The sequence below is a fragment of the Cotesia glomerata genome, unplaced genomic scaffold (genome assembly GCF_020080835.1).
Source record: "Cotesia glomerata isolate CgM1 unplaced genomic scaffold, MPM_Cglom_v2.3 scaffold_25, whole genome shotgun sequence".
NCBI classification, from domain to species: Eukaryota; Metazoa; Arthropoda; class Insecta; order Hymenoptera; family Braconidae; genus Cotesia; species Cotesia glomerata.
Genome location: NW_025402996.1, coordinates 17612 through 34026, shown reverse-complemented (window position 1 = coordinate 34026; position 16415 = coordinate 17612). Strand labels below are relative to the sequence as shown.

The window sequence follows — 16415 nt, the reverse complement described above, 5'->3', positions numbered from 1 at the left end:
TTTTAAACAACTCATTATTATAATTTAAAAATTTTTCTCACAATTATATAAGTAAATACTTATATTGATATTTTTAACCCTTCAGTACCCACGTTCTTTTTAGTGTCTCACTTGCACTGCAGCGACATCCTATAAGTTGAATGTTGTTGCGTGAGAAAAATTCTCATAGCGAGGGTACTGAAGGGTTAAAATATCTATGATAATAAAAAAATTAGTTTCTTGACAGTTGTATTAATATATTTAAAATTAATAACAGAATATGAAGAATATGTAAATTTTAATTGTTAACTTGAATTAATAATTAAATATCTAAATTCCCGGCAATTAAATTTTTTTCCGCTAAATTAATTTAGTTTTTTTTATCGGTTTATAACATTACTCTACAGTTTGTTGACGTAAGTGGTGCATCAACGTACTATACATATAGTACATTACATACATACATGTTGATCGTGTATATGTGACTGTCGTCATGACTTTATTAACAAAATGTTTTTGATTATTAAATAAACTTTAAATAAATAGTAGTTGTGTGTAAGAAGTTTCAAACTTAATGTTAGTTGTTAAAAAATGTCAATAGCTGAAGTTTTAACTGAAAATAATAATTTGTCATTAACGAATTCAATAATGGAATCTTCGAGGTTAAGTAGTGGTATGTTATCAATATTTTGTAAATAATATTATTTTTCGTAATACTATCTCCCTCGAACCTTGAAATACTATTGATACCTGCTTGTTTAATTATAGTTACTTAATACTATAAGTACTTACTGTGAAAAAAAAAAATTAAATTTATTAATTATCATTCTTGATTATTGCCAATTTTAGATTCTGATGGAAGTGCACCGACTTACAGTACAATGATGTCTTCAAAACGTAAATTGTCTGAGTCAGACGATGACTTAATGTATGATGAAAAACGCGCTAAATTTGATAACGATTCAGATAATGAATCAAACAGAGAATTGTCACACCAAGTGACACCTGCAATGGAGCAGACAACTTCTGACATAGGTCGTCGTTTAATGCAGAAAATGGGTTACTCTGAAGGACGTGGTCTTGGTAAATATGAGCAGGGACGTGTGGCACCAGTAGAAGCATTTCAGCAGAAAGGTCGACGTGGTTTAGGTCACGACAATAAAAAATTGACAGAAGCTACTCTCAAATGGGACCCATCAGCAGAAGTCGTAGATGTTCATGAAAACATGCTTTGGCTTGATAATTCTAAAAGGCCGCCTACTTTAGATGAAATGAATTCGTGGATTGTTTTAGGTCGCAGACCAGATACTATCGACAATGAAACATTATTTTGCGATCCGCATATTGTTCAGCAGGTAGTTAATTCAAAAACAATATTTGATACGCTTGACAAAAATGAAATGCATCGTGCACGTAGTCGTTCAAATCCTTTTGAAACAATTCGTGGAGCTTTTTTCCTCAATCGCGCTGCTGTAAAAATGGCAAACATTGACAAAGCCTGTAATTTTATATTCACACAGCCACAGTTTTTTGAAAGTAGTGAAACGCTTTATTTTGCCGATGTATGTGCTGGCCCTGGTGGATTCAGCGAGTACGTTTTGTGGAGAACCAAATGGGGAGCAAAGGGTTTTGGCTTTACATTGCGTGATTCAAATAACTTTAAGCTGGAAGATTTTTACGCTGCATCTCCTGAAACTTTTCATCCAGTCTACGGCCCCAAGGACAATGGTAATGTTTACGATCCAGATAATCAACAAGCATTTCAACGTATTATTATGCAGTCAACTAGAAATAAAGGGGTTCATTTTATGATGTCTGATGGCGGATTTTCAGTAGATGGTCAAGAAAATATTCAAGAAATTCTTTCAAAACAATTGTATCTCTGTCAGTGTCTCGTTGCACTCAAGATCGTCCGTGAGGGTGGTCATTTTGTGACTAAAGTATTTGATTTATTCACTCCTTTTAGTGCAGGTTTGATTTATATTATGCACCGATGTTTTAGAAGAGTTTGTATCTTTAAACCAAATACTTCTAGACCAGCTAATTCTGAACGCTACTTAATTTGTGAAGACAAATTACCAGGCACTGAGGATGTCATACAGTATTTTGACGAAGTTAATAAATTGCTTTTGAAAAATGACCCTAATAAGGATGTCATTGAATTGGTACCACTGGATATTTTACAAGACGACGAAAATTTTTTTATGTACTTGAAAGAATCCAATGAATCACTCGGCAGTAAACAAGTTGTTGGGTTATTAAAAATAGCAGCTTACTGTGAAGACCCTACGTTGAATGAAAAACGACAGTCTCAAATGCGTAAAGAGTGTCTTCAGTATTGGAATCTTCCTGATCAAAGCCGTACACGACCTCGTGATGAAAAACCTGATGACCGTCTGCAAGCTATCATCGGTTCAGCGCTTCAAACTCTTTACACCCACAAACCAACAATATTAACAAATGACAACTTGTCAACCACTTTATTAACCCGTCCTTGTAATTGGTTTTGTTTGCCATGTGAAACTAAAAATTTTTCTGATCCTGAAAAATCTCCAACCTTTTATTACAGTGCTGGTCGTACCAAAGTTTATCGTTACATGCGTAAAGCATGGATACGAGTTGAAAATATTGAACTACCAACAGATACATTTATTTACGCTGAATTGGTAACGGAGATGCGTGGTGAAAGCAGAACCCTAAGAAGATCTCCGGCGCTGCATATAATTGATGCTTGGTTACTTGGTAATAAAGACGTTAGTCGGATGTACTTACTTGAACGTTATGCCATGATTGAACAGTTTTGCGAACTTTTGTGGTCGCCGGAGAATAAAAAAGCAATGCGTGTACGTCCGAAACCACTTTACTCATTAGATGATGATCTTTCGGCTGTAATGAACTTAAAAACTCGTCTTTTGAAAAATAATGCTCCAGTAGAGGCTCTTCATCCTAGTGAGCCACCTTACGCAGTCGACAACCAAAATGAACGTGAACAATTTTATATTATACCTAGTAGTATGATATTTTTAAATTCTATTAAACCGCCTTGGGCTAAATATTTAAGTCGCTCTACTGGTCATCACTATTTTTTTAATTCACAAACAGGTAAGCAGTATTATAATGATAGACGACCTGATGAAGTAGCTCTCGATTTTGTTAATACTGTTTGTTCGCGGATCATTTGGTCTTGGCAAGATCCAAATACTCCAACGCTGCCTGATCTTAATGCTGAAGTTAGAAATATTTGTCCAGGTAATTTGCCTAATAAATCTTCAAAATAATTGATAAATTTTTTAATGCTAGCATTGACATATTCATTTTTATTTTATTCAGTCAATTTATTAATCTTTGAATTTAATTTAACGATTTCACGTTTTATTTTATGAAAATAAAATTTATTGGTTTTATAGATTTTTCATTTTTGTTTTATTGGACTGATCAAATTTTCAAAAATATTTTTAAGTATTGTAAATATTGTACATTTATATATTATGACATACGACTGTGAGAGTTTTTCGTAAAGTACAAAAATGATTTAAAAAATGTATCGTGTAATAATTATTGCTAATTGCAATTATAAAATACATTAAAAGACACTGTTAATTAAATTCTCATTGCACTATGATGCGAATTATCATAGACGGCGCTAGATGCTGTAGAGCATCAACAAATTTCTCTCATTTAGTTAATGTATTTTGGATTTAATGAATGAAAAATAAACTTTAATTTTTAATTTATTTTTGTTTTTCACTAATTAATACCTAGTTTTTATTTCATAATAATAAAATAAATTTATTATATGGGTAGATAATCGCCAAAAATTATTTTTATCACTATGTAATTTAAATAAAGGATATCAATAAACTTTATGATGAATAAATTTTAATGTTTAATGTAATTAATTAAAAATATTCTTATTAATTACGAAACATTTAATTTATACAGTTTGTCTTGTGTTAATAAAATAATATAATTATCTGTCGCAATAGCACCCATAATTAATGTTGAATCGATTCCTAAATCGATTATTTTTTGTTTAGCCACAAGAGCATTTTGTTGTGGTTTTTCATACAAAAATCCGTGTCTTTTGTGTTCAATAATTGCGACATAATTACCATTAGCAGGAGATATACAAAATTTTTTGTTTGCTTTACTGGCTTCTACATATCCGAAACCGGGAAAAATATTTTTATGAACTAATTCCCATTCTTCGTCCCTATGAACAGGTTCCCATACACAACCGTCGTGGTTGTAACGTGCACAGAGTACTTGGCATGTTTTTAATTTATGCGTAAACAGAATACGATTGTGTGAAGTTAATATAGTTAAGTGTGCTGTTGTACGATTGGTTAAATTAATTCGTTGTAACATGTTTTCACCTCCCTCTAAATCACATTCCTCTAGTTGTTCAACATTGAAGCCTATAGCTGGTTGATCACTATCATTACCTTGTTGTTCTGAGCATAGATAAGCTAATCTATAACAAAAATTATTTTATTTTTAAAAATATTCTTATTATTACCATTAGGAAAAATTGCAACTTAAAAATTAATTAATTTACCTGGAATGTATTTCAGAAGCTAATGCATCATTAGGTAAACATTCACCATTAGTATCATTTTTAATTAATTCATTCCACATTTGTCCAGTTTCCTGTTTCATTAATTCCAGCTTCAATGTATCATTTTCACAAGTCCAGGTAGCTAATTCATGATCAAGACGAAAAGGTACTTCTCCATTTATCAAAACTTCATCTTCAATTACAATTGAAATATTAGTTGCCGATACTTTAACGTTAGGTTTGGAGCCTTTGTGCTTTTGTGGAATTTTAATCCACACTGTCAAAGATTCTTCATCCTGTGACCAAGAATATTTAGGTATTTTAATATCTGGAATTTTATTACCTTCACTACAATCTTTTTCCTGGACACCATTCAATGAATCGTGAATAAATTTTGCGAGATTTTGACTTAATAAATTTATATACTCGCCATTAGGTTCAATAAAAACGTATTCAATTGGGCCATTAATCACCAATTCTTGTTTTTGATGAAACTCAAGACCTTCATGCCAATATCCGGGATTCTTTAATTTATAAAATAACAAAATTAATTTTGATTGTTTTTTTCCATTGGTAGTGACAATTGTGTATGTTGATATTATCAATAAATTTTTTGGCTCTACGTAACGAGCATCTAACAAAATTCCTGGTTCAGTGCCTTCTATCATCAGAGATGGTTTGTTTGTCAGAACTACCTCGAGCACTGTGTCACCACGTGATAAAATAACAACTCCATCACCAGCAAATGCTATCGTTGGATTAAATTTATATGATGGATCACATATAACGTTTTTTGTTTCCACTTTATTGAGACTTCCATCTTCTTTCAATTGCCATACTCCATAATCTTGATCCCAAAACCAGCATGATGAATCATACGGATTTTCAAATAAATGATTGTGAAAAGCAAATAATTTAGCTTCCAACCATGAATCTTGATTGCTTGATGGCTCTTTATGTTTAATATCTATAATTTTGTTATTTTTAAATCAGAAAATTCTAATTTTCAATTACAAATGTCAATGAGTTTACAAAGGTTAAGATTTAAGGAATATAAATAAATTAATTACTTACGTTTATGTAGTTCTATTTCTTCAGTTATTGGTATAATTTCAGATGAAAATTGATATTTTTCAAATTTATTATTTAACAATTCTTTTTTTGGTCTTAAATCCACTATTTTTGTCATTTTTAACCCGCCAAGAATGATTGATGTGTAAAGAAAATATTTTCAATTAGCAGCGCTATCTGTTTTACACTTACATTTAAAAATGACACTAAAATCAGTAGACGTTTAAAATATTTTTTAAAAATTGCACTTATAGGTAGTTTTTCAAATTTTCTACATATCAAATTTTTTGTATTAATTGATTTCTATGAATTTTAATAAGAAATTTTGAAAAAAAAAAATTCAGATGTCATGATATTAACGTTAGCTGTCACTTGATCATTTTTTAGGGCCAGTTTTTCAATCCCAGATAAAATTTTATCCAGAATAAAATTATTATTGCCAGTATATTTATATATATGAAATAAATAGATATATTCTATTATTGGATAAAATTTTATCCTGAATTGAAAAACTGGCCCTTAATTTTATTTGACAAAAAAAATATTTTTAAAAAATTGCATTTTTAATTTATTAAATTTTCTAAATGTCAATTTTTTTTCTTATTTTTTTTATGCAGTAATTTAATTATGAAAAAAATTCTTAAAATTACCTAATATCTGCTGAATTAATTTTCGTTCAGATATCTGCTGATTTTATTATCATATTTAAAAAATAAAAATAAAAAGTTTTTATTTTTGTTTATAGTTTTGGGAATCCTTCGTAGGCTCATAACCATTTCTTCCTTTTAAATAAACAAAATAGATGTCAATAATACAAATTTATTAGATGTGTTTAATATGAAAAAAATAAATAAAGTAAAAGGAACTGCTGAATTGTTTTTTTTATTAATGAAAATTCTAGGCTAAAATTTTATTAAGTAAAAAAAATACTTTGTATGCAAATTTTTATAACGTGTCAATTTTTATTAAAAACAGTAAATTACACTATGTTCTTTAAATATATATTTTTGTATATTATATACATTTAATAGAATTAAAAATACGTGATTTTGTGAAATAAATGAATAAAGAATCCTGATGAATACTAATTAAAGAGAAAAAAGAAAAATATGTAATCAGTAAAGAATAATATTTGAAAAAATCGTGAAAGTAACATTTAATAAAGCTTTAATAACATCATCTTATAATAATCTCTATAAATATTTTAATAATTGAGTGATAAACTAATCTCAGTTCAGATGATTGAGAATCTACTGGTCAATTTTATTATAAAATTTTAATTTTATCCGACAGTTTAAATATCATCTATGATAAGAGAGCAGAGTCGCAGCCCACATTAATCGTTGCCAAATCCAGTGTGGTACTCTACATGGTCCTAAGCTAGACATTGCACCAGCTAAATGACGCATCCAATCCCAAAAACCCCAGGGTGCATGACCACCGTTGACATAAAGTACATATGTGAATCCATCACGGCACTTACCGCGTATTGAGTAATAATATGGCAGAAAACTATGTAGTCTAAAATTACATCTTTGGTAGAATAATATTGCTGGTGCATTACTTGACAGTACATGTAGAAATACAGCTTTAACTATTGAACGTTCTGGTGCTGTTACGTGGGCCAATAATTGTTCAAGTAATAACGAAGCAATACCATTTCTTCTATAAGCACGACGTACACCCAACGATAATATATACCCAACGAGTGATTCTTTACCTAAACTTGAACACAATATACCTTGGTCTTCTTTATTTAAAGTCGCAAAAGGTTTTATTTCAGCGACTATCAATCCAATTATGACACCGCCAAATACTGCTGCCAGTGCATAAAATCGTGATGAACTTGTTATATCTTCATACCATGAGTACGGATAATCTAATAATTTAATAAAGTTCAATAGATTAATAAATAAATAAATACATTTATTTAAATAAATATTATCTAGTGTAAATAAATTTACCTATCGGAAACCAGTCTTGACACAGTGCACGTACTTCTTCTAAATCTTCTGGACAAAGAAAACGTAACTGTACATCTCCAAGAAGACATAGTGGCACTGTTACAGGCGACGAGGATGACGTTGATGATTTGTTGGCATTATATACAAAATTTTTTGGACGGTTATGCTCATTTTTATTATTCTCACGATTATATTTATTACTCGTTACTCCAATTGCTGCTGTTCCGGTTGATGGTGATGATAGTGATCCACCCGATAGAGATGCTGAAGTATTATAACGTTCTAATGAAATAGCCATTTTATTATAACCATTGCATTCACGGTCACGGTATTGTTGTTGTTGTTGCTGCTGTTTGTAGTTACTAGGTGTTGCGTTCTTCATTAATTTATTATCAACAAATACTTGTAAATTCTGATTTGTTTCGATTACAACAGCACCAGCCATCACATATTTTAGTTAATGTAATCCACATATTTAAGCATCGTTTTTTATATTTTTCAGATATTCAATCAATCACAATAATATCTATAAATGACGTTATCAAAAAAACAAACACTTGAATCGCGTTAAAACTTTAAAATGACTCACGTCACCAGTTGTCTCCCTCGAATACCTTATTCCTATTTTAGTTGTCATTTTTATTTAATGGTTCATTTTTATTTATATTTAATGTATAAGTATATATTTTATATAATATTGTGTTATATACATCTGACAGTAAACATATAATTAACAAATTTTTTTATTTGTTAAATTACAGGTTAAATTTTTAAAATATTTGGCGTTTAAATTGTACTTCTGTGAACGTTGGTAATGATCGATGATTAAATTAGTCCTGATAATTGGCAATAATAGACGATGCTGATAAATTGATGATTCTTATGTATGAGTATATAAAAGATAATCGTATATATGTATATAATATACAACACAATCAAGTAGTTTTTTTTAATTTGTGGTAGTTTGATGTTTGGACAAGTCGAACAGCTGTTTGACGTCGTTGCGCGCCTCTACAACTCACTACCCAACTAATACTCATTGAGCTATTCGCTAAATAAATACACATCACATTACTGCGTTCTACACATAGGACTGACACATTATTATGATGAGTTTACTCCTTTTTAATCTATATATTACAAAATTATAAATTAATTAATAAGCTTTATTCTTTAAATTATTTAATTGAACATCCATCAATAAAATATTTTAGAAATGGCAGCTAATAAAAGTGTTACGGTATTAGCTCCCAATGGAAGACGTCAAAATGTTAAAATTACTTCAAATACAACAATATTACAGGTAATTTTTATACTTATTACATTTATATTAATTTTTAACTAAAATTCAAAGGAAAATTATTAATTACTGTAACGTTTTAGGTCTTGGAAGAAGTATGTCAGAAACAAGGTTATGCATCCAAAAAATGGGATTTAAAGTAAGTTTTAGGTTTTATAAATAATTTCAATTACATACATTATCATTTTTTTACTTTACAAGGAACGAAAAAGTTTTTTAGCTCGTTTCTTTAAAAAGTCAGAATAAAATTAGTTTAATTTTTTTTCTTAAATTATTGACTTGTAATATGCTAAAAAATTGTCGATAATTTTTTTCACTAATTAGACACATGAATACGATATTGGATGTTAATTCAATATTCCGTTTCACGGGGTTGCCTAATAATGCACAACTGGAGATGACACCGAGGCCAACTGAACGTGCAATGTCTGTGGTGACGATTGGTATCCAGTTGGAAAATGGTCAAAGACTAATGGGTGATTTTAGTCCTGTGACGACGTTGAGTGAGATAATCAATGCTCTTTGTTCAAATGAGCAAGCTGATGATACTGTTATTATCTATATGCATCAAGAAGTAATACTTTTAAAATATATATGTAAATATTTTATAACACTGAAAATAACCGATTTTTTTTACATCGAATTTTTACAGTCATAACTTAACATAATTTTTTAATTCTGATATAAGGTAAAAGACCCAGTTATTGACACTTGCTTAGTTATTGACACTTGCAATTTTATTTTAATTAAAAAAAACAAATCAACACTAATAAATTGATAAATATAATTTTTGAATTATAAATTTTAAGATAATTGATTTTTTGGGAGCATTTTATTTTTTTAATTAGACTAAAATTGCAAGTGTCAAACAACTAGGTCATTGTCAATAACTGGGTCTTTTACCTTAGTCAATTTTTGGAATCTGTTATTTTCATTGTCATAATATATCTTATCTTAATTTATAGCTTAATGATTATTGTTTGCTTCTTACAGTTACATGGACAAGATAATTTACAAAAAACAACATTACAATCACTAGGACTTAATAACGGTCGAGCAATGCTACGACTAATACACCGTGATCTCAATAAACTGAACACCCAGGCTCATGTAGCAGGAAAATTGGCTTCAAAACCCAATAAGCCAAATGAGAAAGATCGTGCCGGAAAAAATAGTCAAAAATCAAGCGGTACTTCCGTTACTGATCAAATAAAAAAAGTTATTAATGATCCCCTTGCTTTACTGAGATCTGAGAAAAGTGACAAAGGGCAAAATAAATCTGGTGGTAGTAATAAAAAAATGCCTGGTAGTGGACATGTTTTAGGAAGAGCAGAAACGAAAACTGAGATTGAAGTCCAGCAACCACCTGAAATGAAACCAGCCAAAATAATTGATCAAGTTGAAACAGAAGCTGATAACGCCATGGAAACGAATCAAGATAGTCATGATACAATTATTAATGAGCCAATAGACTTTGTAGGAAACTTATATTGTGTTTTAAAATATTTTTTATTTCCAATAACTGAATGTTTGTATTTTATTTTAGTTGGGAGAGAGAAATGCTTTGGTGTTTAATCAAGCTGGAGCACAAGCGGTTTCTCATGAGGATTTGCCGGATAATTTCTTTGATTTGACTGTTGATGATGCCAAGACGTTACTTCGTGACGCTAAACGTCAACGAGAAGACATTGAAGGAGCGCCATTAACAACCAATGCTCAGCGTCAATTAGAACGTAATCGAGCAACCCTTAATAAGCTTCACAAATATCGGCGGACTATTTTAAGAATACAGTTTCCGAATCAAATGGTTTTGCAAGGCATCTTTGGTCCACTTGAAACTGTACAGTTGGTTAAAGATTTTGTTAAAGATTATTTAGCAAATCCTGAAGAAGACTTTACTCTATGTAAAATAATTTATTCTTCGAATTTTTTTTAGTTATAAAAAAAAGTTACGAGTTTAAATTATTAATAATTGATTATTTCAGATTGTACACCACCAAAAAAAAATTTAACACCACAATCTCGACTTATTGATGAAAATTTGGTGCCTTCGGCTATTATTTATTATTCAGGATCATCAGAATTGAAAGCTGATTTGAACACAAAATTAGTTGATCCTAAAGTTGCTAGTGTCCATGCTATTAAATCGAGGTAAGTAATTGTATAGTTTATCAATGAATAAATAATATAATTGTTTTAATTTTTTTTTTAGAATCGCAATGACTCGAGATGAACCAAATAATTCTGGTGATTCAAACGCTAACGTCGAATCCGATAATGTTCAATTAAGATCGAGTATTCCAAATGAATCAGTACCCAGTAGTAGTGGTACGGAAGGATCGAATGTATCTAACTCCGATCGAATTAAGAATTACACTCCAAAGTGGTTTAAAAATGCTTTTAAGTAAATATATAATATTATAAAAAAAAATATCATCAAACGTTCAAAAGTTATTTTTTAAAATTTACTTTTTTCGCCTGAGGGGTTTTAAAAATCATGATTGTAGTTGGTAAATAAAATTTAAAGAAAAGAATCATTGCATAGGCAGAAAATGGTGCATTTATTGCAGCTATTGGTGTACATCAGGATGAAAATCCAGGCTTTAAGGATTTAAGCGCAAACGCACCTCTTTTTTTTGTTTTTTTTTCGTTTTTTGATTATTTTTTTTTTTCATTTTTCACTGTTATTTACAAAAAAGAGTAAAAAGAATACAGTAATGATAAAGTGTAAAAACAACAATAAAAATCAAGTTTTCTTATTATAATAAACGAGTGATGTAAATGATTAATTATTAATAATAGCACAGTGTTTTTTCCATGTTTTAAGTATAAGTATAAAGCTTTTTGTCTTAGCATAAATTCATTAGTATTAATAGAATGATAATAATTATCAAGGTTAATTTTTATAATTAACTTTGAAGATCAGGAGGAACAGTAGTTGGTGATTGAAGTTGTAAATGCATAAGACGTCGAACAGGACCACCGATAATATTACCAGCTGGCCCAGCACCACCAGCTTCTTCTTCTATGCTCTCCATTAAATTTGATTCAACCGAGTCTTTAAAGCAGCTTGACATACTGGCTGTATCTTTAACTAATTCAGCTTCAAGCTGCGAATCCATTAATTTCATGTACTTGTCCATTTCACCGCCGCGTTCGTCTTCTTCATCACCACCCAAAGAACCTTCAGAGCTACCGTCAAATTCACCATCACCACCAGGCACCACAAGATCTAATATATCACGCAGAGTGCTGTCAAAAACTTCTGGATCAAAATCTATTCTTCCAACATCTTCAATATCATTTTTATTCTCGTCATCACCACGGGACTCACTTGAAAATTCAATGCCATCAGCGTCACTCTTTTGATTTAAAAATACCTTGACTTTGTCCTTAATACTAATCGGTTCTTGAGGTGTCTTTTTGCTGCTCCGAGCCCAGTGTTGTCCCAACATAGCTTCTAACTGTGCTGCATCAACACTCAACCAGCTGTCATCGTCCGGAGGACTCAAAGAAGCTTCGTCTTGTGCGTGCATTTCAAAATCTTCGGTCTTGACATTTTTCCACGCTTCTAAGATCTTTAATGCTGCACTATCATCGGTTAACATGTGAGTTGTGTTTAATGGATGAGCAATTAAGTACTCTTTAGCTGTCTGTGTCAATCTTTCTCGTTCTTTACTACCTTCAAGAGTACTTCTAAAGTACCCGCTAGCTTCCAAACGACGACGATACTCTCTCCATTGATTGTCATCTATACTTTCAGATGATTCATTACGTTTTAATTGTTCATTAGCTCTGGCTACCAGCATCTCTAAGCCACAAGCTATTTTAATACCTAATATATGTGCGTTATATTTTGGACTGTTAGTTGGTGGAGAATTCCAACCGGTTCTGGGATCACCGTTGTAACGACAATGTGTACTCATTGCGTACAAACACTTGGTCATTTGGACATTCACCATGGTACGTTGTTCTGGTGGAAAATATCTCATGGCACGACATACCTAAAAATATTTTAATTTGTTAGAATTTAATATAGAAAAATATTAAAAATATTCTGGCATAAAATTTTATATTAAAATGTAAATTTTACAAGAAAGTGAAAATAATTATTGGAAAAAAGATCAAATTAAAAGTGAATATAAAGAGTTATGAGCCAGAACGAGATACGGAAATTTGTGGAGAAGTGGAAAAAATGGGCAAAATAATTGTAAGTGTAGAATATGTAAGAAAGAAGATGAGACATTAATGCACATACTAAGCTGTATGGAGATAAAAGAAAAAATAAGTGAAAAAGGGCAACAAGCAAGAAGCAAGTGGATGAGCGAACTAGCGGGGGAATCAACAAGGGAAAAATTATTGGTAATTTTAAAAGGGAACATAAATAAGAAGTTGTGTATATATGTTGGCGAAATTGAAAGACTATTTAAAGAGGATGAGTGTTACAATATAGAATGTCAGAAAAAGGCTGTCATTAATATACAGGGATAGATACTAGGTGAATATAAGTATGAAATAGTATAAATAGTATTGTAATGCGACTGTGATATGAAGGATAAGGTGTGAAAAAAGTTAAAAGAGAGTACAAACATATTAAAAATTAAATCAAAGTTAGTGTATATGAAAATGTAAATAATTAAATTAAGATATAAGATACAGTTTTGTAAAACACAATATGTGATACAAATAAAAACGATATTCTATTCTATTCTATATTAAAATGTATAAGAAAAAAAAATGACAAACCGTTCTTTCCGAGGGATCTGAATGAACAATAGTTCGTACCGCTGGAGCAATAAGTCCTGGATTTTGAGCAAGTATTGAAGCAGCTTTTTCTGGCAAAAAAGCTCGTGCTTTATGTTTCCTTAAGTTTAATTCATCTGAATAAGCAGCCAGTCGTTTCTTCAATGTATCCTGTACCTCACGAGATAGTAAATAATTTTGTGAATTTTCAGATATGCGTTTCAATTGTTGAATCGGTAGTACACGTCTGTCTTGAATGACGTGGATTCGTCCATCAAAAATATAAACACGATCTTGGCAGTTTTCTGGCTCAAGCCAACGGGGAAGAAAATCAGCAGTCTCAATCAGTAAAAATTCACCATCTGAATCTACTATTCTAGCAATCAATCCATCGAAGGATTCGGTTAATTTGAAGATCAGGAATACGGTGAACCATTCGTCTCCTACGTCTTCGTCAAATCTAAGCGATGCATAAATATGCGGCACAAGGGATAAGTCTGGAACATTTTAATTATTGATTATTGTTGGTGATAAGTAACAATGAATAATAAATTATTAATTACTGAAAATAGTTTAGATACTTACCGTGGGATACAGTTGAAGAATGGAGCATTTGATTAAGTACTATTGCTTGTTTGGTTCTTGGATAAAATACTAGAGAATCATGATGCCAAAGATAATCATTTGTAAACTTATTGATAAACTCATTATATTTACTAATTTCGTCATTAAGTATTGTTTCGGTCACACTATCTGTTTCCATTGAATAACAAAATTTTGGATAAAGAAAACACTCAAGAGTATCTTCATTTTGTACTCGAATGGCAGCCATTTTTCAATTTGTTTAAATTATAATTAAACAAATAATTAAATCAAATTATTTTTATTAATTTTGAATTTAAATAAATCTAAATATACTTTCAGAGTTAAAAAAGTAACCTACAAAACAAAAACCTAATAACCACTTGATTAGTTTTAGATTTCACCACTAGAGTTGACATTTTTTTTTTATTTGTTCTCTCATATTTGAATTATCGAAAAAATAATAAGCAAGCTCAATTGATAAATTATTATGTTGATAATACTACTAATAATAATATTAATTATTTGATCAATGATATAAAAAAATTTTTTTTTCAGTGTTTTTTAAATAAACAAAAAAATGTACTCTAATAAATCTTTTATAAAAACAAAAATTTCTTAAATACAGTCAAAGTTAGATACCTACTTCTTACAATTTTTTAAATTATTTTTATAAAAAATCTGAAATAAATTAATTATTGAATTTTGCATGATCAGTATATTCATTTATTCATAGGTAACTGTGGCTGTACAGATGATTAACTGGATGCAAGTGTCCTGGAGATGCAAGCAAGTAAAATATAAAATCCAACGGTTCCAATAAATATGAAAAATTTCCAACACTCTTAGAAAAATTTAAATAAAATATTCTCTTCGTTTTTTTTTTGTCTGTTTAAAATTCAATTTTTTGTTCAAATTATAAGCAATAAAAAATTATTTTGGTAGATAAGGGGGCGTCCATTAATTACGTGAGGTGTTCTAGGGGGGGAGTGGATCAAGCTAAATCTTACCAAATCTCACTTAGGGGGGAGGGGGATCTTAACAAATATCACGTAATTTTTTCTCTAGCAGAAAACAGTGTAAAATTGCGTGAAAAAGTATTTCTATAATAAAAAATGGCCAAATTTGACACAATAGTGTTTGTCGTATTCGTCTGAACCCTGTAGAGCAGCAAAGTAGCGCTCGATTGTTTAATTTAATTATTGATCGATAGGATTCACTAATTTTGTAGTTAGATTTCTTTAGAAATCTATCAGTGGTAGCCGGTCTCATGTCGTAATTTTAATAAAATTTTGTCATCATATGTTTAATTATCTTCAATTTAAACTATTGTTCGTCGACTTTTAATATTTTTTTCAATTTATTTCGTAGTTAAGAAAATTAAAAAAAAAATCAAGAATAAATTAAATTTCAGCTTTTATCATCAAATGACTTTTATCTGTAAAAAATCCTATTTTTTAGGCAGATGTCTTTGAATATCTATTTGTTGTAGTCAGTCTCATATCGTTATTTGCAAAAATATAATAAAAAATAAATTTTAGGACATTACGGCCTTTAAATAACGTGTTTTTTTCAATATTCAAACAAGAAATCTACCTATCCATGTCGGGTGTAGCCGAATGGCGCTTTTTTTCTCAATAATCCAACACGTTTACAGTCAAAACATAAATTTTGAAGAATCTTGCGTGAGATTAAGGGAGGGGGGAGGGAGTTGAGGAAAATCTTACGAAATCTCATCAAGGGGAGAGGGGGGGGGGAGTCAAAAAATTCTCAAAAATGCCTCACGTAATTTATGGACGGCCCCTTTATGATTTTTTTTATAGAAATATTTTTTGAGACCTTAAAAGAATTCTTTTTACAGTCAGTGTAAAACAAGTAGATGATATTTTCAATTTTTGTAAATAATTAAAAAAATTATTTCCAAGTTAGCATTGCTTTAATAAAATTTATTTAATTATGTATATCTATTTTATGATTTTTCACTTTTCAAGTAGTGATGGTGCACAAGCGCAAAAGTGATGATAGAAATCATGTTTTTTTTTTTTTAGTGAGAGTATAGAAGTGTTTTTCTGGTCTGGATTCCTGGACATTCTGACATCCCAGATAACGAAACTGCGGACAGACTTGCTAAGGAGGCTGCGACCAATGCACGACGAACCTTCACTCCTATTCCTTATAAAGATCTGACTAATAACAGCAAACAAAAAGCCATCAAGAC

The 16415-nt window shown here is 30.3% G+C and overlaps 5 protein-coding genes across 5 annotated transcripts; 2 read left to right on the top strand and 3 right to left on the bottom strand.

The window, feature by feature from the left end:
- Window positions 1-425: 425 nt before the first annotated feature.
- On the top strand, window positions 426-3329 carry LOC123274187 (cap-specific mRNA (nucleoside-2'-O-)-methyltransferase 1). The gene is made up of 2 exons (XM_044741702.1): window positions 426-652; window positions 829-3329. Exons 1-2 carry the CDS (start codon window positions 571-573, stop codon window positions 3255-3257), a joined length of 2511 nt encoding a protein of 836 aa, XP_044597637.1. The 5' UTR covers window positions 426-570; the 3' UTR covers window positions 3258-3329.
- Window positions 3330-3882: 553 nt separating this feature from the next.
- Window positions 3883-5772, bottom strand: LOC123274186 (nudC domain-containing protein 1). The gene is made up of 3 exons (XM_044741701.1): window positions 5612-5772; window positions 4538-5504; window positions 3883-4453 (listed from the first exon to the last, which is right to left on the bottom strand). Exons 1-3 carry the CDS (start codon window positions 5724-5726, stop codon window positions 3898-3900), a joined length of 1638 nt encoding a protein of 545 aa, XP_044597636.1. The 5' UTR covers window positions 5727-5772; the 3' UTR covers window positions 3883-3897.
- Window positions 5773-6739: 967 nt separating this feature from the next.
- On the bottom strand, window positions 6740-8320 carry LOC123274173 (N-alpha-acetyltransferase 60). Its single transcript, XM_044741664.1, has 2 exons — window positions 7573-8320; window positions 6740-7487 (listed from the first exon to the last, which is right to left on the bottom strand). Exons 1-2 carry the CDS (start codon window positions 8015-8017, stop codon window positions 6910-6912), a joined length of 1023 nt encoding a protein of 340 aa, XP_044597599.1. The 5' UTR covers window positions 8018-8320; the 3' UTR covers window positions 6740-6909.
- Window positions 8321-8650: 330 nt separating this feature from the next.
- On the top strand, window positions 8651-11303 carry LOC123274172 (tether containing UBX domain for GLUT4). The gene is made up of 7 exons (XM_044741663.1): window positions 8651-8875; window positions 8956-9011; window positions 9197-9446; window positions 9866-10348; window positions 10419-10776; window positions 10858-11023; window positions 11085-11303. The coding sequence occupies exons 1-7, from the start codon at window positions 8789-8791 to the stop codon at window positions 11278-11280; spliced, it is 1596 nt and encodes a 531-aa protein (XP_044597598.1). The 5' UTR covers window positions 8651-8788; the 3' UTR covers window positions 11281-11303.
- Window positions 11304-11414: 111 nt separating this feature from the next.
- On the bottom strand, window positions 11415-14541 carry LOC123274171 (protein ecdysoneless). The gene is made up of 3 exons (XM_044741662.1): window positions 14201-14541; window positions 13619-14112; window positions 11415-12876 (listed from the first exon to the last, which is right to left on the bottom strand). Exons 1-3 carry the CDS (start codon window positions 14445-14447, stop codon window positions 11782-11784), a joined length of 1836 nt encoding a protein of 611 aa, XP_044597597.1. The 5' UTR covers window positions 14448-14541; the 3' UTR covers window positions 11415-11781.
- Between the last annotated feature and the right edge of the window lie 1874 nt (window positions 14542-16415).

Bases quoted from the DNA above. Each gene is read 5' to 3' on its own strand.
- LOC123274187 (XM_044741702.1), top strand. From the start codon at position 571: ATGTCAATAGCTGAAGTTTTAACTGAAAATAATAATTTGTCATTAACG. The intron at 653-828 runs GTATGTTATCAA...TGCCAATTTTAG, and splicing joins ATCTTCGAGGTTAAGTAGTG to ATTCTGATGGAAGTGCACCG.
- LOC123274186 (XM_044741701.1), bottom strand. From the start codon at position 5,726: ATGACAAAAATAGTGGATTTAAGACCAAAAAAAGAATTGTTAAATAAT. The intron at 5,505-5,611 runs GTAAGTAATTAA...ACAAAATTATAG, and splicing joins AGAAATAGAACTACATAAAC to ATATTAAACATAAAGAGCCA. The intron at 4,454-4,537 runs GTAAATTAATTA...TTTTTGTTATAG, and splicing joins GCTTCTGAAATACATTCCAG to ATTAGCTTATCTATGCTCAG.
- LOC123274173 (XM_044741664.1), bottom strand. From the start codon at position 8,017: ATGGCTGGTGCTGTTGTAATCGAAACAAATCAGAATTTACAAGTATTT. The intron at 7,488-7,572 runs GTAAATTTATTT...TTAAATTATTAG, and splicing joins TCAAGACTGGTTTCCGATAG to ATTATCCGTACTCATGGTAT.
- LOC123274172 (XM_044741663.1), top strand. From the start codon at position 8,789: ATGGCAGCTAATAAAAGTGTTACGGTATTAGCTCCCAATGGAAGACGT. The intron at 9,447-9,865 runs GTAATACTTTTA...TGCTTCTTACAG, and splicing joins TTATCTATATGCATCAAGAA to TTACATGGACAAGATAATTT. The intron at 10,777-10,857 runs GTAAAATAATTT...TGATTATTTCAG, and splicing joins TGAAGAAGACTTTACTCTAT to ATTGTACACCACCAAAAAAA.
- LOC123274171 (XM_044741662.1), bottom strand. From the start codon at position 14,447: ATGGCTGCCATTCGAGTACAAAATGAAGATACTCTTGAGTGTTTTCTT. The intron at 14,113-14,200 runs GTAAGTATCTAA...AAAATGTTCCAG, and splicing joins TTCTTCAACTGTATCCCACG to ACTTATCCCTTGTGCCGCAT. The intron at 12,877-13,618 runs GTTTGTCATTTT...AAATATTTTTAG, and splicing joins CAGATCCCTCGGAAAGAACG to GTATGTCGTGCCATGAGATA.